The sequence below is a fragment of the Sorex araneus genome, chromosome 1 (genome assembly GCF_027595985.1).
Source record: "Sorex araneus isolate mSorAra2 chromosome 1, mSorAra2.pri, whole genome shotgun sequence".
NCBI lineage: Eukaryota > Metazoa > Chordata > Mammalia > Eulipotyphla > Soricidae > Sorex > Sorex araneus.
In genome coordinates, this window is record NC_073302.1 from 376,289,010 (window position 1) to 376,315,054 (window position 26,045).

The 26,045-nt window shown below is 36.7% G+C and overlaps 1 protein-coding gene across 2 annotated transcripts in view; it reads left to right on the plus strand.

The window, feature by feature from the left end:
• DGKB (diacylglycerol kinase beta) overlaps positions 1-26,045 on the plus strand; it is a 743,388-nt gene that overhangs the window by 180,136 nt on the left and 537,207 nt on the right. For both annotated transcript variants that reach the window (XM_055124198.1, XM_055124199.1), the window contains one exon: positions 10,405-10,545. In XM_055124198.1, coding sequence (XP_054980173.1) covers positions 10,405-10,545 — 141 coding nt within the window. The remainder of the gene's footprint in view (positions 1-10,404; positions 10,546-26,045) is intronic.

The following is a 26,045-nucleotide window of genomic DNA, read 5'->3' on the forward strand; positions in this document are numbered from 1 at the left end:
TAAAGATTATGAAATAATGAATGCTATCTTAAGAGTCTTATAAACCATATGCTTAAAATCCTTTGTATTTTTAATTGCAACTTAATGGCTTAAGATAGGTGCATTGTCATGTTTACAAATAAAATGTATAGTTTTTGAGATTCTGTAGCACTGTAGTCCTGTTGTTCATCAATTTGCTTGACTGGGCACCAGTAATGTTTCCATCGTGAGACTTGTTACTGTTTTTGGCATATCGAATACGTCCTGGGTAGCTTGCCAGGCTTTGCCATTCGAGCAGGATACTCTCGGTAGCTTGCTGGTATCTCTGAGAGTTTGATATTCTAATAAAGAAAAATAAGATAAGTCCAAAATTAATCAAAACACTATTTAATTTGTAGTATTTTTAAATGCTTTGTAATGATTAGAAATTATGCATTTGTATTGATCCTTTATTTTAAAAACATAGAATGAAAGCCCTATATAATTGGGATTTTTCATCATCTTCATTCATCGAATTATCCCCAATGCCTAGAATTGTTTATATACAACAAATTAATAGTCATTAATATTTAAGCACGTGTATGTTTGCAAAGGGCATCCTAGTTCCACACTTGTTAGTAAACACAGATAAAAAAATTAGTATAATTCATTTCTCGATCAGAAAGTGCTGGTAAAAAGCAGGGAGTGCAATGGAAAGGCCACTTTCCTTGCACGTGGCCAACCTGATTTTGATCCCTGGGACCTCATCCCTGGTTCTTTGACAACCACCGGGAGTGATCCCTGAGTGCAGAACCAGGAGTTCAGTACTAAGTTAAGCACTGAGCACTGCTGGTTGTGGCCCCTAAAAACAAAACCAAATATGTGTTAATGAAGGTAGGTATGTATGTAAGTATAACAATGTAAACACAAATACACATACTCACAAACAGGGAATTTTGAGAGGTGGCCTAAGGCATATTGTGAACGGAAGATGGAATTTCAGTGCTTTTCCCATAGCCAAGATTTCTACTTTCCTTCCAAAGGTTAGGAAATAATCAATGCATGCTCTCGTAACAGTCTTCTAAAATATATCCTTAAATCAAAAAGTCATTTTTTGAGAGTCACTTTTTTTCGCTGCACAGAATTACACTTAAAGCACACAGTCCCAGTCTAGATTGCTTTGTGAATTGTGGATGCAGCACTTTGCTTCTATTTCTTCAAATGCAAAATGAAGATAATAATTGCATCTTTCCTACTGGGTAATGTGGAACTCAAAGTCTATAATGAATTAGGTATATTTTAAGTGCTTAATAAACACCAGCTATTAAATTTCCAGTGTTTTAGCTTGCATATATGGGTTAAAGATCAAATTCAAAGGTGTCACCACACATTTTGAAAGAGAGCAGTAACACTGTAGGAGTATTATCAAAATTTCTTTTTAGTGGAGCAAATATTAAATACTGGTAGAATAGCCTTTTTTTAGCATTTTTTAAAAATCTGTGCTGGTTTTATTTATGTGTTTACATTTATCCAAGTACTAAGAGTAATTATACCAACTTTTAAATGTACCTATAATCTCTGTTATGGTAGTCACATGGATCCATTAAAATTTGATTTTAAATTCAATTACACTATAAAGATTAAATTTATCATTTATACTGTCCACATTTGTGTAGTTAATAGTGTCATGGTTAACACGACTGTTTAAGATTCTCTCTATAGAAAATTTCTCTTTGTTGCTGTTGTATAGGATTTATAAAGACAAGTTCTGATTTACTTCGTTTGAAAAAGCATAGATTTGGAGTTACATGACCTGTCTTCAATTCTTACCACTGGGATTGTTATGTGTCTATCACTAGTTTGCTTAACTCTCTGACTTTCTACCTCTTGTCTCTAAAATAGAATTGTAAGGTTAAAGAGACCACTGTTTTATAATGTCACTGGCACTCATCTAGGACCATAGTTATTATTGTTTGTTCACAGAATTTGATTGTCCTAGAACATTACTTTCAAAAGACATTCACTTCAAGGCCTATTCTTTACCATTTCTTGTTTGGAGGATGGGGTTTCCAGTGTCCAAATAAATAAAATCTAGAGTGTGCTCTAAGAATGACTTTGCCGACCCCAGAAACTCATTGGGCATTATATTTCACCTCTCATTTTGACTGGAGGACGGATACATCTATTTTATATTCTTTGTTGATTTATAGCCAAACTATCTCACTTTTCTCCCAGCTTGTGTAAGCATTAAAATTATTACAATACTATTGGAAGACTAGAATGATTAGAAGTTATGCATGAAAATCATGAAATGTATAATGCTAGCTTACTGTCCTTGCTGTTGATTGTCTAAGATTCTCATAAGTATAATGTGGGTTTTGTAAATATGACTGTACTATGTGACAAATTGCTTCATAAGCTTGATAAATTTTTGTAAATTGAACCAATATAAAAAATGAAATGGCCAAACTGCCAGAGAATTTTATTTCTCTGCATGCATAAACATGTAATTCATGTTATTAGTTTTGAGCATTTTAGGTTTATAGATGGAGGGAAACAATGAAATTTATAGATAATGCTTCTTTTCTTTATCTGAAATGTGCTTAAAAATAAAACAGAAGCAAAAGGCATCATTAAAGATGTACCCAGGGTTATTTGCTAATAATTGAATTTTGAGACTGGAATTAATATACTAGAAAAAATATTTTTCCTTTGGTTTATGAGCATACCCAGCAGTGCTCGAGATTTACTCATGGCTCATAAGGATCCAGAGATTATACCCAGGTCAGCTGCATGAAAGACAAATCTCCTACACACTGTATTCTCTCTCCAGCCCTATTCAAACAATATTTGTAGGTTGTTAATACAAGAAATGGAGCCTCTAGTTTTTAAATACAGTTAAAATCATAAGGCTGGAAATATAATTTGAAAAATTTCATTTGACTAACATTAACTTTTTTGATCATTAAAATGGGATATCTATCTATATTTTTATATATAGCCCAAATCAGCAGAGGTAAAATAAAATCTTCTAAAAGGCAGTGTTTTCCCTAGTAATTATAATATACTTCAATTGTCATCCTGTTTTTCACTTTATTTTTTTTGTATTTTGTAATAAACAAAACTTACAGTTCAGACTCTAATATATTAAACATATTTAGTTTTATGGAACTATGTAGACATAAAAGCAAGCGTGAGTAGGAGCTTTACTTTTGTGAGGAAATGTTGAGAGCAGCATAGCAGTAGGTGAGTCAGAGAACCTTTAAAATTGGGTATTAATCAATCACCTGAATTTCAGATCTACATAAAAAAATCCTTAAGGTAAAAGAACAAGCTTAGTTTTGCTTAGCTTCATTTTCAGTTCTGCTTGTAAAAAGATAATTTCATAGATGAATGCATGGGTTGAAGTGTCACCGTTAATGAGAGATAGAATTGGGATCTTTGTCAGAACCAGTTGATGCTATTGAAGTATCTAGCATGCTGTTACCATTCAGGTGAGGAGCTTTAATCAAGGAACCAGGCCCATGGCTTCCTTTTTGCCATTTGTCTCCTCTCCTGTGTGTTGCACATTCTAATATCCAGAAGCACTTACAAGCAATAGAGCACTGGGGCTGGAGCAATAGCACAGCGGGTTGGGCATTTGTCTTGCATGCGGCCGACCTGGGTTTGATTCCCAGCATCCTGTATGGTCCCCTGAGCACCGCCAGGGGTGATTCCTGAGTGTAGATCCAGGAATAACCCCTGAGCATCACTGGGCGTGACCCAAAAAGAGAAAAAAAAGGCAATAGGACACTCCTTCAGGACTTCACCCTGTCATATAGGGAGATAAGAAGTGGGAAATATTTCCAACCACATTGAGAGAAAGGAAAAAAAAATAACTTTAGTGGTAGTTATTTTAGTGGCTTCCTTTTTGCCATTTGTCTCCTCTCCTGTGTGTTGCACATTCTATTATCCAGAAGCACTTAAAGCAATAGGACACTGGGGCTGGAGCGATAGCACTGAGGTTGGGCTTTCGCCTTTCACGCGGCCAAGCCCAGTTCGATTCCTCTGTCCCTCTTGGAGAGCCCGGCAAGCTACTGAGAGTATGGAGTCCGCATGGTAGAGCCTGGCAAGCTACCCGTGCATATTGGATATGCCAAAAACAGTAACAGTAAGTCTCTCAATGAGAGACGTTACTGGTGCCCGCTCGAACAAATTGATGTGCGATGGGATGACAGTGGTAGAAAGGATGAGAAGTCAGCCTTTTTGAAGACAGATGGGAAACTTGGAGCCTATTTTCAGAAAATTAAACAAAAACATGAAAAATATTTTACTATAAGTGAAAATGGGCTGCCCCTAAAAAAGAGGGTGGGAACAGGAGGAAATCCCCTCTGAGGTTTTGTCTCTCTAAAGTATCTCAAAACTTAGTAAAGTCAATTAGTACAAATATTTTTGCTTTGAAATAAATTTGAAAAATATTTCCATTTTATATTTTCTATGAGTAGATATTAAAAATACATTTTTCCTCTCAAGTGTAGCTGTAATTAAACTTCAACAAATAATATTGTATTTTAATATATGCTTCTGCATCCCTTTATATATATCCTAATGTAAAACTGCAACATAAATGCATGATACAAAAATTAGCTTACATGTTCTGAACAGAAAATGAAAAATTTACTCATATTTGCTAACAAAAAGATATTTAGTGAAGTAATATATTTAGAAAGGTGGTTCTCTAACTGTAAATTGTATTTGTGAATGTTCATGTTCAATACAGGAACACTTAGTAGAAATTCATAGGATCCTCACATTATCTAAATGTTTATAGTTGATATTATTAAAACTGCTAATAAAATATTAACTCAATATGTTCAAAAACAAAATAATGTGTTCTATATGAGTGCAATGTTTAATCTATGTGGGATCCTTTTCAATGAATGACACTGTGATCTTTTCTCATTTTTCTTGTTTTGCTCTGAGTTTCTTTATAAAGTAGTTAAATCAAGGTAATTAAGTCATCTCAGTGTCATAAGGGGAAGCACAGAAGACAGGATTAGCTCATCAGACAGGATGAGTAGGTCATAGTTTATCTGGATATAATTCAAGTGCTGTATTCTTCAAGTCTGAAATATATGGCTATGTCAAAGGCCAGTAGCGTTATTTTTTTTTTCTCACAAGTTTGAACTGCTTATTCATGCTGCTGGCTGAACTGTAGTTGTTTAAATTGGAATTACTTATTTTACAAAACTCGGAATTGTCTTTAATTTTAATTCTAAGATCATGCCTAGCAGTGTTCAGCATCTTTTCCTTAATCTATGCGAAGGGATTTCTTCTGGCAATGCTCAGGGTACCAAGCGCGGTGCTGGGGGTCCAACCAAGGGATCCCACCAGGCAAGCACCCTACCTGCAGTACTAGTGCATTTTAATTGTAGTAACATCACCCTAGATAAGATGAATGATTTCTTTTTACAAGCATAATATTACAGTCTTGATATTTTCAGGTAGTTGAAGGAGATGTCAGATATTCAATTATAGTTTTGTATCAAAAGAAATGATCTAAAAGATCACGAGAAAAGTACTGTGGCTAACTTGCTTTTGGTGCTAGCAGATGACCTCCACTTTGATTTCTCAGATCACATATAGTCCCCTGAGTATCATCAGAAGTGATCTCTGGGCACAGAGCCAGGAGGAAACCCTGAGCAGCGCTGAGTCCAAAATCCAATTACAAAAAAAAAAAAAAAAAAAACAAAACAAAACACAAAAAAACACAAGCTGGAAAATCAAAACAGAAAATAGATAGAAATGTAATTCCACTAAGTTGTGCAAAGCAATAAGAGGCTTCTAGACTCTTTGATTGGGGTTCTTCTTTACATTCCAGGAATGTATACTTGATTAAGAAGCTTGTAACTATATAGTCTTTCTGCTTCCGAAGACCAAATTTTCTATGAGATAACAAAGATTTGATTTCAGGTTTTGCAGTTACTTATAAAGTGTGGTTTCAGAGTTTGCTCTGTAAACTGGAATTACTGGCTCTTATCAGTAAGTGTTAGTTTAATTAACGTTGCTAGATAATCTAAAACTGTGTACTGTTGTGACTAGGAATTTAATTTCTTACCAGTGTTTTAGTATATACAAAGTGAAGGGTTTCAGAAATAAATCAAGAACTTAATTCATATGTTATATCTTATTTCATTTAATTTGGCCCTGTTTATTCAGATATCTGTTTTTATTCTCTTTCTCCTGGGAATGTTTGTTTTTCTGTTTGGTGTGTGTGTGTGTGTGTGTGTGTGTGTGTGTGTGTGTGTGTGTATAAGGGGGAGAGGCAGGAGGGAATGGGATTTTGAGTGGCACCTAGTTCTGCTGGTTACTCCTGGTTCTGCACTCAGGGATAACACTGGTGGCCCTGGGGGACCATATGCGATAAAGGGTGATGATGATCCATGTCAGGTTGGCTGTGTACAATGCAATTGCCCTCCCTGCTGTACTCTCTCTCTAGCTCTATCCTTGGAATATTTCTTTAAATTTATTATTTTTTATTAGTGAATCGCCGTGAGGGTACACATACAGATTTACATATTTTTGTGCTTGTGTTTCAGTCATACAATGCTCAAGTACCCATCTTTCCACCAGTGCCCATTCTCCAACACCGATGATTCCAGTATCCCTCCCACCCACCCATCCCACACTCCCTACCTCGCCCCACCTCTGTGGCAGGGCATTCCCTTTTGTTCTCTCTCTCCTTTTGCGTGTTGTGGTCTGGGACAGAGGTTTGGAGTGGCCATCGTGTTCAATCTATAGTCTACTTTCAGCATGCATCTCCCCTCCCGAGCGGGTCCTCCAACCACAGTTTACTTAATGTTCTCTTATCTATCTGAACTGCCTTTTCCCCCAGCATCTGAGGCCAGCTTCCAAGCCATGGAGCAAACCCCCTGGTACTTATTTCTACTATTCTTGGGTGTTAGTCTCCCATTCTGTTATTTTATATTTCACAGATGAGTGCAATCTTTCTATGTCTGTCTCTCTTTCTGATTCATTTCACTTAACATACTTTCCACGTTGATCCACTTATATGCAAATTTCATGACTTCATCTTTTCTAACTGCTGCATAGTATTCCATTGTGTAGATATAACAAAGTTTCTGTAACCAGTCATCTGTTTTAGGGCACTCAGGTTTTTTCCACATCTGGCTATTGTAAACAGTGCTGCAATGAACATACAAGTGCAGATGTCATTTCAACTATACATTTTTGCCTTTCCAGGATATATTCCCAGAAGTAGTATTGCTAGTCAAATGAGAACTCAATTTCTAATTTTTTTGAGAAGCGACCATACTGTTTTCCAAAAGGGCTGAACCAGTCGGCAGGCATTCCAACCAGTAGTGTAGGAGGGTCCATTTCTCCCCACATTCACAACAACACTGGTTGCTTTTGTTCTTTTGGATGTGTGCCAGTCTCTCTGGTGTGAAATGGTATCTCATAGTTGTTTTGATCTGCTTCTCCCTGATGATTAGTGATGAAAGCATTTTCTCATGTGCCTTGTGCCATTCGTATTTCTTCCTTGAGAAAGTTTCTGTTCATTTCTTTGCCCCATGTTTTGATGGGTTGGATGTTTTCTTCTTGTAGAATTCAACCAGTGCCTTATATACCCTTGAAATACACCTCTTATCAGATGAGCATTGGGTGAATATCCTTTCCCATTCTCTAGATTGTCTTTGTATTCTGGTCACTGTATCTTTTGAGGTGCAGAAGCTTCTGAGCTTCATAAAGTCTCATGTGTTTGTCTGCTTCCACTTGGTTGATCAGTTGCATGTCATCTTTGAAGATAAATTTAGCTTCAGAATTGTGGAGGGTTTTGTCGACCATGTCTTCAATGCATCTTATGGATCTTATGGATTGTTGTCTGGTGTTGAGGTCTTTAATCCATTTTGATCTGACTTTTGTGCATGGTGTTAGGTCGAGGTCTAAGCCCATTCTTTTGCATGTGGTTGTCCAGTTATGCCAGCACCATTTGTTAAAGAGGCTCTTCTTGCTCCACTTCACATTTCTTGCCCCCTTATCAAAGATTAGATGATCATATATTTGTGTGTAGGAATATTCCACTCTGTTTCATTGGTCTGCGGCTCTGCCTTTGTCCAATATCATGCTGTTTTAATTGTTACCACTTTTTAGTAGAGTTTAACAATTGGGAGGGTGATGCTTCTCATCTTCTTTTCCCAAGAATTGCTTTAGCTATCCGTGGGCATTTGTTGTTCCATATGAATTTCAGGATTGCTTGATCCATTTCTTTGTAGAATTTCATGGGTATCCTTATAAGGATCACATTGAATCTGTATAGTGCTCTGAGGAGTATTGCCATTTTGACAGTGTTGACTCTCCCTATCCATGAGCAGGGATATGTTTCTATTTCCTCATGTCCTCTTTTATTTCATGGAGTAGTGTTTTATAGTTTTCTTTGTACAGGTCCTTTACTTACTTATTTAAGCTGATTCTGAGGTACTTTATTTTCTGGGGCACGGTTGTGAACAAGAATGCTATTTTGATATTGCTTTCCTCTGTCTCATTATTTGCATATAAGTAGGCCATGGACTTTTGGGTATTTATTTTATAGCCTGTGGCTTTACTGTTCATGTCTATTGTTTCTAAGAGTTTCTTGGTATAGGCTTTAGGCTTCTCTAGATATAGTATCATATCATCTGTGAATAGTGAGGTTTTGATTTCTTCCTTTCCTATCTAGATGCTCTTAATATATTTTTCTTGCCTAACTGCTATTGCAAGTACTACCAGTACTATATTGAACAGAAGTGGTGAGAGTGGGCTTCCTTGCTTGTCCCTGATCTTAGAGGAAAGGCCCTCAATTTTTCCCCATTGAGGATAATGCTCGCAATGAGTTTGTGGTAGATGGCTTTTTTTTTCTTGAGGAAAGTTCCTTCAAAACCCATTTTGGTGAGAGTTTTCATCATAAATGGGTGTTGGACCTTGTCAAATGCTTTCTCTGCATCATATGCATATGATCATATGTTTTTTATCTTTACTTTTGTTGATATGATGAATTATGTTGATTGATTTCTGTATGTTTAACCATCCTTGCATCCTTGGGATGAATCCCACTTAGTCGTGGTGTATGATCTTTTTGATGAATTTTTGGATTCTATTTACTAACTTTTTTTAAGGATCTTCCCATCACTGTTCATCAGGGATATTGGTCTATAATTTTCTTTGTTAGTGGTGTCTTTGTTTGCTATTGGTATTAGGGAGATATGTGCCTCATAGAAACTGTTTGGGAGAGTTCCTGTTTGTTCAATTTCCTGGAAAAGCTTGAGGAGAACTGTCAACAGGTCCTCTTTAAATGTTTGGAAGAATTCGCTAGTGAGTCCATCTGGACCTGGGCTTTTGTTTTTGGACGGACTTTTGATTACAGCTTCAATTTCCTTTATATTAATGGGTCTGTTTAGGTATTCCAAATCTTCTTGGTTCAGTCCTGGAATATTGTAGGAATCAAGGAATTTATCCATTTCTTTTAGGTTCTCTTGTTTTGTGGCATACAGACTGTCAAAGTAGTCTCTGATGATCTTTTGAATTTCATTGGTTTCTGTTGTGATGTCCTCCTATTCATTCCTGATTCGGTTTATTAGGGTTCTCTCTCTCTCTGTGTGAATTTTGCTAGTGGTTTATCACGCTTGTTTATTTTCTCAAAGAACCAGCTCTTGGTTTCATTGACCTTTCAGATTGTTTTCTGGGTTTCCATGTTGTTATTTCTGCTCTAAGTTTTATTATTTCTTTTCTTTGATCTGGTTTGATTTCCTTTTGCTGGTCCCTTTCTAAGACCTTGAGTTGTGAAGTCAAGCTATCTACGTAGGCCCTTTTTGGGGCCAGAAAACGGAGTGCTGGGAGCCTGCAGGGGCACTGCGCTGGTCCAGCGGGCCTGGGGATATTTTTCAATGTGCAGAGTTGACCTTGATGGACAGAAAGAATGTTTTGTAATATAAAAAAATATTTTATAAACATATGCTACCTTATGAAATAATTGTACTTTTTATCAACATCTGGTATATCTTATTGTCACAAACTTCCTTTTTTTGGGTTAGAAGCCAATATTTGTATCTTCCCAGCTGTTTATTTATAATTATTATCCTCTAAGCAGACAATGGTGGAAAAAGAAAGTGGCTTCTCATGTATTCAAATCTGTCTAAAGTTCATGCCAGGCAACAGACTCCTGATTGCCACTATCTGGTTGCCTATCCAGAGCAGCTTTGGGTCCCTAAATCCCAAAGAAGTCCCAGTTTTTCATAATGGTCATAGGAATATACCTGACTCTCTAAGAGTTTCAGAAATATTGATTTATGCCAAAGATATATAGATACAGCTCTTTACATAATATATTCTTTGATTCTCTGTTTCTTTGGTTATTTGTTTGTGAACACTGTGAGCATATTTCAAAATATTAAGGCAGAAATTATTTTCCAGGACTGAGAATGAATAAAGGTGCCATCACGTCCCCCCGTACTTCTCCTGCAAATACGTGTTCCCCAGAAGTGATCCATCTGAAGGACATCGTCTGCTACTTGTCTCTTCTTGAAAGAGGAAGACCTGAGGATAAACTTGAGTGTATGTTTTTATTCATTTACTTTCGTCTGAGTTGGGTGTCAGGAGAGAGACTGGATGTTTGTGAGCTTAGAATTGAATCCATTATAATAGCATACATTTGTGTTCATTGTAAAGTGGCCTTGATTAACAACAAAATATTCATCCAATGAGAAGAAGGCACAATTCAAGGATGTATCAGTCTAATATGTCAGGATATTATGTCTCAAGCTTCTTTAGTATATTCATTAGAATGTAATTTTAGCATAGAACAAAACAAGATGATTTTGGAAATATTTTTGGAGTAACATTAAAAAACAGATTTGTTTCTAGCACGTTTCTAAGCCTTCCCAGTAGTCAGAAAGAGGGTTTAATACACACACACACACACACACACACACACACACCCTTTAATGATTCTTCTTTTGTTTTTTGGAAATCTTCCTTAAATATTCAGCACTAACACCTTTTTCTTGGCCAGGTACAGATGATTTCTCAAATGACAATCACAAATTTTTTACATGGAATTTATGTTACATTTTATAACAGTAAATTAACAGCAGCTCTGTTCATTTCTTCTAATAATGTAGCTAGTATTTCTGATAGAGAATTTCTTTCAGGTTGAAAATAAATCTTTGCTCTCCTCAATACAGCGCAGTGCTTGAGCACTCTCTGGTGGTGAACTCTGCTCATTTCAATGCAGGGAAATACTTTTTATTCATGCTCATCCTGATCATTTCATAATCTGTTGTTTTTAAGTCCTTTGTGAGTATCAATATGTTGGCTTGTTAAATAACCTGTATAGTTTCATTGTGTTGTAAGTTAAATGTTTAGTGAATTAAAAGTTTTTTTGCTAAAATAATAATAAATACATGAAACCTTAGTTTGGTTATTCTACAGAAAATGTCAAAATGTGATGTTTTAGAATTATGATTAGTAAAATTATAATTCCAAATATTTAGCATATTTAGTGAAATGTAACTCTTGTTGATAATACTTATTTTATTAAGTAAAGGATTTACTATCATATGATCATTTAAGAGTTACTTATGTGGTATATACTCTGACATCATTTTAGAAATAAACTTAATTCATAGAAGCATAGTTATTATTCCTAAATGTGGATATCGGCATTTCAAGAGTTTCATTCCTAATATTCACAGTGGAATGTTATACAGATATTAGTAAAGATGAAATACAGTATTCTGTTAGAGTTTTGATGAAACTAGTAGGGGTCAAGTATGTCAGAGGAAGACTCGCTCTCTGTGGTGCTGGAGACTGGATTTGGAACTTCTGCATGCAAAAAATGAGCTCAATCCTTTGGATTACCTGAATGTATTGGGTGATGTAATGTACATTTTTCAAGTTTGTTCTTACAAAGTATATGACACAGTTCAGTGTACATTTGATGACTAATTTATACCTGCCTTTTATCTCCTAACCCAATTAATTTTGGTCTCCTCCTGTACCCTTGCACTTTGTATAATTTATCCCCCTAGCACCCATCACTTATATATATATATATTTTTTTGAATAGATAAGATGCTCAATCAGTTAACTCTCTTGAATTCAATGGTGAAAATTTAATAGAACATGTAACAGTAAATGCATTTGCACTATGACTTAAAGTACATTACTGTATGTAACTAATCCAGAATTAAATAGTTAATTTACCTTTAGAAAATGTAAATTAGAAAATAATTAGAAAATAATATTACAAGATGTAGATGGTGAAAATAACTTGCCTATTAATTTACACTGGGCTGAAGCAATAGCACAGCAGGTAAGGTGTTTGCCTTGCACGTGACTGACCTGGGTTCGATTTCCCCATCCCTCTCAGAGAGCCCGGCAAACTATCAAGAGTACCCTGCCCACACTGCAGAGCCTGGCAAGTGACCCATGGCATATTCCATATGCCAAAAACAGTAACAACAAGTCTCACAATGGAGATGTTACTGGTGCCCACTCGAGCAAATCAGTGAGCAAGGGGACGACAGTGCTACAGTGCATTTATTTACAACTGTCTATAGTATTAACAACTATGAAGATGTGCTAAAGATCATATAATCAACCTATCCTATGGTATCTACAAACATCAATATTTAAAGAGATTAGATATTATCTGTTTTTTATTTGAAATGTTTTTTTAATTGTCTTCTCAGTTGAAATTAAATGTTGTATTATTCCTCCATTGTATTTCAATTAGATATCAAAAATTCTCAACAGCATTTTGTTGTTCCACCTCAGTCATTAAGGCTTATGAAGCAGGCCCAGAAATATACAAAATAGTTTTTAAAACTGTGAATTAAAGAACGTCTTAAATGCTTTCTAAAATATATACTTTAGATGGGAGTCAAAGAAAAAATACTGTAGGTGTGGCAGTCGCCTTGCATACAGTCTTTTCTGGGTTTGATCCTTGGCACTTCATACAGTTTTCCGAGCACCACCAGTAGTGATTCCTGAGCATAGAGCCAGGAGTTAGCCCAGATCCTAGCCAGGTATATCCCCCAAGAATTCAATATATGCATGTCTATATTGTAGTAAGCTTAATAATACTTTGTTAAAATTTTTCATCGGTATCATTAAAGTAGAAAAATGCTAGGGTCGATTTAGAAGTATCGTCATTGAGAAAATTGACAAAAAAAAAAAAACAACAACTTGCAAGTCTTTTAGAACAGAATGAATCATAATATAAAGAATTACCTTTATCTTGCATAGTATGCCTTTGTTCTGATCTTTAAACCAAATCCATGTGCACACACATAATTGTTTCTACATAAAGTTAAATTGCAAGAGCATAAAAATAGGAAAAATATGGGTTAAGCTAGCTTTTAACTTTTTAAGTGGCAGCCATATTTTGGAAACTATCATGTTGTCAACGTAATGTTAATATTTATCTTAAAATTAATTTTCACCTAATGTTCTGCATACCTATGTTGGCTTTAAAAATGAGATATGTTTGAAGCTGGAGCGATAGCACAGCAGGTAGGCGGGTAGGGCATTTGTCTTGCATGAGGCCGATCCGGGTTCAATTCCCAGCATCTTACATGGTCCCCGAAGACCATCAGGAGTAATTCCTGAATGCAAAGCCAGCAGTAACCCCTGTGCATCACCAGGTGTGACCCAAAAAGAAAACAAAAAAAAATGAGATATGTTTATTAGATGATCACATAACCACTTTTTAAACTTTTCTTTTTTTTTTTTTTTTTGCTTTTTGGGTCATACCCAGCGATGCTCAGATGTCACTCCTGTCACTCCTGGCTCTTCACTCAGGAATTATTACTGGTGGTGCTTAGGGGACAACATGACATACCAGGGATTAAAACCGGGTCAACCACGTGCAAGACAAACACCCTAATTGCTATGCTAACGCTCCGGCCCACTATTTAAACTTTTAAAATTCTTTTTAAACTTTACTTATAAATTCTAAGATTATTCTTATATATAAATATAATATTCCTTTTTTATGGGGGGAGTGGAACACCTGGCCATGCTCAGGGCTTGCTTCTGAGGAATCACTTCTGGTGGGACTCAGGGGACCATATAGGTTGCTGGTGATGAACCGGCTTGGCTACATGTAAGGCAAGTGCCCTAGCCACTGTATTATCCCTCTGTCCCCAGATTAATTCTTTGTATATTATTCAAATATAGTTTTCCAAGTGAAAGTTTCCTTACATAGGTTTACTAAATTAAATGATTCTTAGTTCTTATGGAGTTATGATTTTAATTTTTCTTCTGTTCATGATTCCTATGTATCTGCTTCACTCCTAAAATGTTCACCACAAATTCTGATATGAAAATGTGTGCTCTTTATTTAATTTTTAATCTTATCATAGATAGTCACTTTCTTTTTGACTTATTCAGTCGCTTAGAACCACAAATATATGTGGAAACTTCAATACAGAATTTTGAATCACTTTTAGCTTATTATGTGCCATGTTTTGTTTTTTTTCCCACCTTTATTCATTATCTGGACTGTCTTGAACATTTTGGTGGATTATTTTCACATTTTCTATTGTACTTTAACTGCAAAAAAATAATTTTGTTCTCAGACAGTGCTCAGAATCATTCTTGGGTTTTTTTGGGGGGTGGGGGGAGAAGTGGACTCAGAAATAGTGCTCAAGAGTCCTGGGGACACAACTAGTGATTCTAGGTCAACCAGGCTCTGATTGAATGCAGATGCTCCAGGATGCTGTGCTGATTAGGCACTGCAGTGATGGGGATACTCAGAATGACCTAATGGTGTGGGGGTCTAGGGCTGTTCCCAGCAAATTTGCAATCACCACAGTTGCAGCCAATGATGCTCATGGGCGCATCTTTTAACAGGAATTAAACCTGAATATGACTCATACTTGGCATGTGCTCCCACTGCTTTTCTATCTCCCAGACCCTAGGAACGGTTATTACATGCTCTTTCCTGTTAAACCGAAGTTCCTTCCTCCTTGCTTTGTTGTATTTTTACCAATTTTTTTTGTCACACCCACTGATGCACAGGGGTTACTCCTGGCTCTGCACTCAGGAATTACTCCTCCTGATAATGCTTGGGGAACCATATGGGATGCCAGTGATTGAACCAGGGTAGGCCACATGCAAGGCAAATGCCCCACCCACTGTACTATGGCTCTACCCTCCCAATTATTTTGTTTTGAAAAAACTCTCAAGTGGTGATTGGTGGGTCTCTCAACAGGTAAGGTTTAAGGTTGACAAATTGAAGATGATGAAAGGAAAATTCCCTCATAATCATTATATAGGCTTCATCTAATTATCCTGTATTTAATAGATTCAGTGCCCCTAACATCAGAAATTCTGAGTACCCAAGCTCAGAATCCTGCGGTTTGGCTTCTATTGAGTTCATAGGCCCAGGGTCCTGCTGGGAGAGAGAGTTGTTTAAAGTAAAAAAAAAAAAAGGCAGTATTTAAGGGTCTTTCTTTCTTTCTTTCTTTCTTTCTTTCTTTCTTTCTTTCTTTCTTTCTTTCTTTCTTTCTTTCTTTCTTTCTTTCTTTCTTTCTTTCTTTCTTTCTTTCTTTCTTTCTTTCTTTCTTTCTTTCTTTCTTTCTTTCTTTTTTGCTTTTTGGGTCATACCCATCGATGCTCAGGGGCTACTCCTGGCTCTGCACTCAGAAATTACTCCTGGAGGTGCTTGGGGAACTACATGGGATGTTAGGAATCGAACCTCAGTCAAGGCAAACACCCTACGCGCTGTGCTATCGCTCCAGTCCCCAGGGTCCAACGTTTTTAGTGAATATTATCAATTTTCAAATTCACCTCCCATTCTATGCAAATTTATGCCTTTCCTTCACCTTCAACAATATATTTCTGAATTATGAAGAGAAATTAGAGGAGAAAGTGATTAAAGTTTATTCTACTCTAGAGAGTGTCTAAAAACACCAAGCATCAAGAAACAAACTTAACAAAATAGGTGAAGAGATCTATAATATAAACCATTAATAAGTCATAAGAAAGAGATAGAAGACCATAGGAAATGAACAGTTATTTTATGCTCATGAATCGGAAGAATCAATTTGTCAAATAAACATCCCATCTAAATTGTGTACAGAATCAAGACAACCCCCTCCCAAACTCCAGTGACATTCTTCAAGGACTTTGAAATGTCAGTTATATAGTTTGCATGATTCATATCATCCAAATGCCCAAAGCTATACTGAGAAGAAATGGGCTGGTATCTCATTACCTAACTTGAAACTATACTATTAAGCTATAGTGATCAAAAGTACATAGTACACTGATAAAAATAGACTCTCAAACTGATGGAACAAAATTGAATACTCAAGGATAAATCACTATATATACAGCCAAGTAATTTTCAACAAAGGAGCCAGGAACATGAGCTAGAGTAAAGAAGACCAGTAACAGAATGGGAGACTAGCACCCAAAAATAATAGAGATAAGTACCAGGAGGTTGGCTCCATGGCTTGGAAGCTAGCCTCACATGCTGGGTGAAAAGGCAGCTTATATAGAGAAGAGAACACTAGGTAAAGTGTGGTTCGAGGACCTGCTGGGGATGCGAGATACGCACTGAAAGTAGACTATAGATCAAACACGATGGCCACTCAATGCCTCTATTGCAAACCACAACATCCAAAAGGGGAGAGAGAACAAAAGGGAATGCCCTGCCAAAGAGGCAGGGTGAGGTGGGTGGGGGTGGTAGAGGTGGGGTGGGAGGGATACTGGGGTCATCGGTGGTGGAGAATGGGCACTGGTGGAGGGATGGGTATTCAAGCATTGTATGACTGAAACACAAGCACGAAAAGCTGTAAGTCTGTAACTGTACCTCATGGTGATTCACTTGTAAAAACTTAAAAAAATAAAATTAAAAATTAAAAAAAGATGACCACATCAAAAAATAGCAATGGTAATGCTAGACAGCCATACATACTAAACTAATTATTACGTGTCTGACACATTACACAAAAGTCAATTCAAAGTTTATCAAAGATATTGAAAGTAGACCTGAAAGTATAAAGTATATTTAGGAAAAAATAGCCAGAATCCTCCAAGCTTTAGGACTTAGAGGCATCTTCAGTGATATGCTGCCATTGGCAAGGCAACACAATCAAAATAAACAAATGGGCCAACATCAAATTAATGAGCTTCTGCCTGTCTGAAGAAAGATAGGATAAATCTAAAAAGGCACTAGACTAATGGGAGAAAATGTTTGCACTCAACAATCATATAAAGGGTTGACATCTTGGTTACATAAAGTACTCAAAATTTTCAACGAAAGATGTGAAAACCCAAACAGAAATTGGGAAGAGGAAATGAAGAAACTCTCCTCTGAAGAAAACAGATGGATGGCCAATAGTCACATGGAAAGTTCTCCTTATCACTTATTATTAGGGAAATTCAAATTAACGTAGAAATGAGATATTATTTGACAACAGTGATGATGGCACATATAACAAATAACAGAAAATTTTGTGATAGTAGGAATATGGTTAAAAGAAACTCTCATCCACTCTTGGTGGAAATGTTGCCTTGTCCAACTCATATGAAAAGTGTATGGAGTTGCTCTGTAAAAATAATAAATTATTTTTATAACATGTACCCTTCAGTTCCACTTCTGGGTATCTATCTGCAAGATATAAGAATGTCCATTTAAAGGGACATACATAGACCATTAGACATTATCACCTAGCAAAATAACTAGACAATGGATGTAAACTGTATGCCCAATGATAGATGAGTTTATTATGAAGATGTGTTACATATCCATATAATAGCATCAAGAAATGACAAAATTATGCAATACACTACAACTTGAATCGAGGATATTATATTAAGGGATGTAAGAAGAAAATGGACAAACACAGGATAATTTCACTTATTTGCAGTACAGAGAAAAACTGAATGAGAAATGTACTAAAAGGGGTGATACCTAGATCACCCTTGACCTCAGAGCATGGGGAGGGGAAGCAAAGAGGAGGAATTTTAGGTGAGGAGTCAGAGTAGGTAGATGGAAAGTAAAAAGGAGTAGAGGTAAAGGAATTAAGGTACCTCGTTAGTGTAGTGAAGTCATATAGGTATAAATACAAACCACAGAAAACAATACTGAAAGCACTGAAACCACAACAAACTAACCAAATGTGTCCTTCAAGGGCATACGCTGAGGAGTGGGTGGGAATCCGGTGCTTCAGGTGGTAGGATTGGTGCAGTAATATTCATTATATGCCTAAAAATTAACAATTGATATCTACATAAATAATAGTGCTCTAATAAAAAAGATTTTAAAAAGAAAGACAAAAATGTACAATTTATCAGAATTTACCAAAGAAAAAAATTTAGCCTTAGTATTATCCGGTTATTAGGTAAATTAAATCGGATTTAGGTAAATTAAATCAGATTTAGAATGCCATCACACAGATTGGAGTGATCAAGTCTCCCTGATATATTAAATACAACACTTTTAAGGAATTCAGATTATGTTTTTATGAGCAGAAGACTAGGAACAATACATTAGCGACTCAATCCACTTATGTTGGTGAATATATCTAGAATCTTATATCCAAATGTAAGTTTATTTTTATTTTTTGTGATACAAAATAGTTTTTACTGGAATTAATTTAGAGAGATGTGAGGGGAGAGAAAGACAGACATATTTTTAAGAGAGAACATATGCTGCTTCAGATGGGTAGAGCCTATGTTGATTATTTAAGAGTAACTGTCACTGTCATCCGGTTGCTCATCGATTTGCTTGAGCGGGCACCAGTTATGTCTCCATTGTGAGACTTGTTACTGTATTTTGGCGTATCGAATATGCCATGGGTAGCTTGCCAGGCTCTGCCGTGGAGGCAAGATACTCTTGGTAGCTTGCCAGGCTCTCCGAAAGGGGTGGAGGAATTGAACTCAGGTCTGCCGCATGCTAGGCAAACACCCTACCTGCTCTGCTATATTTAAGAGTATATTTTAAAATGTAATATAAAACAATATAATTTAACACAGTAAATGGATAAAGAATGCTTCTGACGCTGATAAAATAAAACATTATAATTCACCTCTACTCATTATCAAGTGCAAAATATCTATAGCAGCAAAAATCATTCGCTCCGATAATTATTGAAGAAGTTCTTTAACCTGAAACGTTGTTAAAAACTAATCTTCAGTAAACTTCATAACTATGTAAATACTGAAATAATTCTTATTATATTTGAACTAAGGAAATAATAAAATTCAATTAAACTTTGTACTAGAGATTGTCCAATGATATATAGCAATAAAAGCACATATAAGTTATGGGGGTTTATAAATAAGATAATAAATCAAAAGTCATTCAATTTAGACTATAAAACATTCTTATAAAAATCCCAAAACTTCACCAGAAATATTGTACAGTGAGCTTGGGAACTTGCTCTGTATGAAGCTTTCCCAGGTTCAATCCCAGCACCATGTGTAGATCGTTGAGCACCACCAGGAATGATCCCTGAGCATAGACGCAAAATTGAGCTCTGAGCAATACCAAGTGTGACCATAAAACAAAAAGGAAAGAGAAGAGAGGAGAGGGGAGTGTAGAGGAGAAGACAAGAGAGAAGAAACCCAAGGTCATAAATTGGCAGATGACTTCTCAGGTGCTTTCAATACAGGGTAAAAATTAATGTCATTTCTATTTCTATGTATCAAAGTATAAAATTCAAAGTTCAGTTATAAAAATTCTTGACCGGAAAGTTTATGATGTTCTAGGTTCCCACCTTTTTTCTTGGGTCACTGGCATCTGATTGACCATCTGGGGTTGTACTCCTAATTGGTAGAGTGTGGTTCCTGTAACACCAACTTGCAAGTAAGGCAAGTAAAAGAGTGATAACTGGCCTTTTACCTATTTTTGTTTAAGAGTGACTTTCAAACATAAGAATAAATTTGAGATACTGCCCCAAATAAATTAATCCCTCCTTTTTGTTTATGTCTGAGTTCACATTTTCAACAAACTCTACCCATATCAGAGAGGTAAACTTACCTGAGCCATCTGAAATATTTTAATATTTATTTACATAAATGAGAATTAAGAGTTACAAATGCCCTTTAAAAAATAGATTGCTAAGGTCCTCACCTTGTTTCTATTACTTAAGCTATTTTCTAAGTGGTGTGCAATTTTTGTCATTTAATGTTATATTTTTATCTTTTTTTGCGATGCTAGGAAATATACAGCTACTTAGTACTTAAGGGTATAAGTTTTGTTGTTCTAATTTTTCTCATTTTATGAGAGGTATTTTTCTCATTTTTTATGTTTACTACATATTTATTAAGTCTGTATTATTTTATTTATTTATTTATTTATTTTTATTGAATCCCCATGTGTAAAGTTACAAAGTTCTCAGGCTTATGTCTCAGTTATACAATACTGAAACACCTATTCCTTCACCAGTGCCCATATTCCACCACCAAAAACCCCAGTATACCTCCTGCCCCCGCCCTCCCACCACCAACTGCATAACTGATGAATTTCACTTCATTTTCTCTTTACCTTGATTACATTCCATATTTCAACACAAACTCACTATTGTTGGAGTTTCCCCCCAATAAAGACAGCCCTACTACCAAGGAAGCATTTGATAATTAGTTTTCCATTGCTGAGAATGAAGAGATATGTAGCCCCAGTGCTCCAAGTACATAACTTTTTTTTTCTTTTTACTTTTCCTTTTTTTTTTTTACTCATCCCCCTTCCTGCACCTCATAGTATGGTGGAAGCCACACCACGTTTCTCCCCGAAAATGGGAAACAACCGGGAAAGAGGGATATTTCCTCTTCTCGGCCGGCATGGGCTGTTGCTTAGTTCACAGTCCAGAGAAATGGCTGCTACTTTGATTACCTTCAATATTTCAACAAAAAACTCACTTTTATTATTTGGAGTTTCCCCCCCAAAGTCAGACCTGCTAAAAAGGAACCATTTCACATTGCTGATAATTAAGAGATGTTAAGTCGCGAGGATGCTGCTGAATCCTCGCGGTTTTGGATTTCTGTATAAAGTCCAGGGAAAATTCTGCCAGAAATTGCATAGCCCAGCTCACAGTCCCAGTGCATTTCTGTAAGAAGCTGCACTGGATGCCAAAATGTGTTAGAAGGTCTCTGGAATCAAAGTCTTTAGGCGCAGAGGGTCCCTAAATACGTATTATTTTAAATATGTATTACTGTAGCTTATAGCTGCTTGTTTATTTTTTACTACAATAGATATATAGTCCTCCTTTTTTAATATCTTAAGAGTTCACTTGAATTTTTTAATGAATAGAATATGATTTATTCATTCATTCAAATTGGCAAACCATTTTTTTCTTTTGGTAATACTTATTTGTCACTGTTCCTGGGATATAGGGTGGTCACCTGCCTGTCTGCAGTGACCCAAGGGTCTCTTGGATGTGTTTAGGGTCAATCGCCATCCCCCCACCTCAGCTGGTCAATGGCGGCAGACAAATGAAGGAGGGAATGGGGTATCAATAGGCTAGTTGGTAATCATTGGCCATTATTCAATTTCACAGCATTAGTTATAGAGAAATCGTTAAGGGTTAGGAGAATCAATTACACATTGGTGTGGTATGTAAAGCCCTTCCTTCAGGGGAAGTTCTAGGAGATAAGAACAAAATCTTGCCCTGCTAGGAGATCTGCCCAAAAGCCAAATTTCGTCTGAGGGTGTGTGTATTACCTTAGGCAGTATTCATTTATTTTTATTTACTTATTTATTTATTGAATCACAGTGAGATAGTTATAAAGCATTCATGGTTGAGTTTCAGTTATGCAAGTATTGAACATCCATCAGTGTATATTTCCTACCACCAATGTCCCTAGTATCCCTCCTGACACCCCCACCTCATCCCACCCTCTGCATCTTGGCAGACAATTTCCTTTTTACACTTTCTTGCTTTTGGACCATACGGTTTGCAATGCAGATGCTTAAAGGCCATCGTGTTTGGTCCTTTGTCTAACTTTCAGTACACATCTCCCATCCAGAGATCCCTCCAACCATCATTGACTTAGTTAACCCTCCTCTATCCCAACTGCCTTCTTCCCCAGCACTTGAGGCAGGATTTAAACCATGGAGCAATCCTCTTAGCTCTTGTCTCTAACTGTCCTTGTGTGTTAGTCTCATACCATGTTATTTTATATTCCACAAGTGAGTGAAGTAATGCCAGTATTCATTTACAGAGTCATCTTAAATTCACTTCTTAATATTTCTAGTCTTTTTGTATGGACACAGTAAGATATATATTAAGCTAAAAGGGTGACTTTCTGGGGACATCTTGCTATTATCCCAGAATGCAGTACTCTGGCCAGGTTAGTTTTCCCTAACCTCCGTGGGCTTTTTTTTAATTTATTTATTTTTTAATTAGTGAGTCACAGTGAGGGTAAAGTTACAGATTCACACATTTTCATGCTTGTTTTTCCCTCATTCAATGTTTGAGAGACCATCCCTCCACCAGTGTCCGGTCTCCACCACCAATGAACCCAGTATCCATCCCACCCCCCTCAATCCCATCCCCTGCCACTCCGCCTCTGTGGCAGGGCATTCCAATTTGATATTTCTCTTTCTTTTTGGGTGTTGTGGTTTGCAATAGGGGTATTGAGTTATCATCCTGTTCAGTCTCTAGTCTACATTCAGCACACATCTCCCTTCCCGCGCAGGATTTCCAATCACTACTTGGTGTTCCCCTCTCTATCTGGGATGACTTTCCCCCCGTGTGTGAGGCCAACTTACAAACTATGGAGCCAACCTCCTGGTATTAGTCTACTACTCTGTTTGTTCTATATTCCACAGATGAGTGCAATCTTTCTATGTCTATCCCTCTCTTTCTGGCTCATTTCACTTAGCATGATACTTTGCATGTTGATCCACTTATATGCAAAGTTCATGACTTCATATTTTCTAACAGCTGCATAGTATTCCATTGTATAGATGTACCAAAGTTTCTTTAACCAGTCATCTGTTCTTGGGCATTTGGTTTTTTTTCAGATTCTGGCTACTGCAAACAGTTCTGCGATGAACATATAAGTGCAGATGTCATTTCAAAGTGGAATTGCTGAATCAAATGGAAGCTCGATTTCTAATTTTTTGAGAATTGTCCATATTGTTTTCCAAAGGGGCTGGACCAGTCGGCATTCCCGCCAGCAGTGTAGAAGGGTCCCTTTCTCCCCACATCCTCTCCAACAGCGTTTGCTTTTGTTCTTTTGGATGTGTGCCATTCTCTGTGGCGTGAGGTGGTATCTCATGGTTGTTTTGATTTGCATCTCCCTGATGATTAGTGATGCAGAGAATTTTTTCATGTGCCTTTTGGCCATTTGTATCTCTTCCTTGGAAAAGTTTCTGCTCATTTCTTTGCCCTATTTTCTGATGGGATTGGATGTTTTCTTCTTATAGAGTTCAACCAGTGCTTTATATACCCTTGATATCAACCCTTTATTGGATGGGTATTGGATGAATATCCTTTCCCATTCTGTAGATTGTCTTTGTATTCTGGTCACTGTGTCTTTTGCAGTGCAGAAGCTTTTTAGTTTAATATAGTCCCATTTGTTTATCTCTGTTTCTACTTGATTGCTTAGTTCCATGTCATCTTTGAAGATACCTTTAGCTTCAATATCATGTAGGGTTTTGCTGACTTTGTCTTAGATGTACCTTATGGATTGTGGTCTGATGTTGAGGTCTTCAATCCATTTTGATCTGATTCTTGTGCATGGTGTCAGGTCAAGGTCTAAATCCATTGTTTTGCATGTGGTTGTCCAGTTATGCCAGCACCAGTTGTTGAAGAGGCTGTCCTTGCTCCACTTCACATTTCTTGCACCCTTCTCAAAGATTAGATGATCATACATTTAGGGTTGTGTGTAGGAATATTCCACTCTGTTCCATTGGTCTGCGGCACTGCCTTTGTTCCAATACCATGCTGTTTTGATTGTTACTGCTTTGTAGTAAAGTTTTAGCATGGGGAGGGTGATGCCTCCCATCATATTTTCCCCAAGAATTGTTTTAGCTATCTATGGGCGTTTATTGTTCCATATGAATTTCAGGATTGCTTGATCCATTTCTTTGATGAATGTCATGGGTTTCCTTATAGGGATCGCGTTAAATCTGTATAATGCTTTGAGGAGTATTGCCATTTTGACAATGTTGATTCTCCCAATCCATGAGTAGGGGATATGTTTCCATTTCCTCATGTCTTCTTTTATTTCATGGGGTATCCTTTCATAGTTTTCTTTGTACAGGTCCTTTAGTTCTTCATTTAAGCTGATTCCAAGGTATTTGATTTTCTGGGGCACGATTGTGAATGGGATTGCTTTTTTCATGTCCCTTTTCTCTGTCTCATTGTTTGCATATAGGAAGGCCATGGATTTTTGGGTATTTTATAAACTGTGACTTTACTGTACATGTCAATTGTTTCTAAAAGTTTATTACTAGAGCTTTTAGGCTTCTCTAGATATAATATCATATCGTCTGAGAATAGTGAGAGCTTCATTTCTTCTTTTCCTATCTGAATCCCCTTAATATCTTTTTCTTGCCTAATGGCTATTGCTAGTACTTCCAGTACTATGTTAAGGAGAAGTGGTGAGAGTGGGCATCCTTGTCTTGTCCCCGATCTTAGAGGAAAGGCCCTTAGTTTTTCCCCATTGATGATAGTGCTTGCCATAGGTTCGTGGTAGATGGCTTTGACTATCTTGAGGAAAGATCCTCCAAAACCCATTTTGATGAGAGTTTTTATCATGAACAGATGTTGGATCTTGTCAAATGCTTTCTCTGCATCTATCAATATGATCATATGGTTTTTATCTTTACTTCTGTTGATATTATGGATTATCTTGATTGATTTCCGAATTTTAAACCATCCTTGCATCGCCGGGATAAATCCCACTTGATCATGGTGTATGATCTTTTTGATGAGTTGTTGGATTCTATTTGCTAGTATTTTGTTGAGGATCTTTGCATTGGTGTTCAACAGGGATTTTGGTCTATAGTTTTATTTGTTAGTGGTGTCTTTGTTTGCTTTTGGTATTTGGGAGATATGTGCCTCATAGAAACTGTTTGGGAGGGTTCCTGTTTTTCAATTTCCTGAAAGAGCTTGAGGAGAACTGGCAACAAGTCTTCTTTAAATGTTTGGAAGAATTCACCAGTTAATCTGTCTGGACCTGGTCTTTTGTTTTTGGGGAGACTTTTGATTACAGTTTCGATTTCCTTGATATTTATGGGCCTATACAGGTATTTCAAGTCTTCTTGGTTCAGTCTTGGGAGATTGTAGCAATCAAGGATTCGTCCATTTCTTTTAGGTTCTCTTGTTTTGTGACATACAGACCTTCAAAGTAGTCTTTGATGATCTTTTGAATCTCCTTGGTTTCAGTTGTGATGTCCCCCTTTTCATTTCTGATTCAGCTTATTAGGGTTTTCTCTCTCTCTTCCTTTGTGAGTCTTGCTAGCAGTTTATCAATCTTATTTATTTCTCAAAGAACCAGCTCTCTGTTTCATTGATCTTTCGGATTGTTTTTTGGATTTCTATATCATTAATTTCTGCTCTAAGTTTTATTATTTCTTTCCATCGGTCTGGTTTGGGTTCCTTTTGCTGGTCCTCGTCTAAGATCTTGAGCTGTGAAGTCAGGCTATCTATATAGGCCCTTTCCTCCTTCCTGAGGAAAACTTGCAGAGCTATAAATTTTCCCCTTAACACAGCTTTAGCTGCGTCCCATAGGTTCTGGTAGTTTGTGTCTTCATTCTCATTTGTTTCGAGGTATCTCTTGATTTCTTCCTTGATTTCCTTCATGACCCACTTATTGTTCAACAGTGAGTTGTTTAATTTCCAGATGTTTGATTTGGTTCTCTGTATTTTTGTGTGATTAACTTCCATCTTCAGCCCATCATGGTCTGAAAAGATAGTTGATACAATTTCTATCTTCCCAATTCTATTAAGGTATAATTTTTGACCCAGAACGTGGTCTGTTTTGGAAAATGTTCTGTGTGCGCTGGAAAAGAATGTGTATTCTTTCTTTTTGGGGTGTATAGCCCAGTATAGGTCTATTAGCCCTGTCTCCTGCATTTCTTCCTTTAG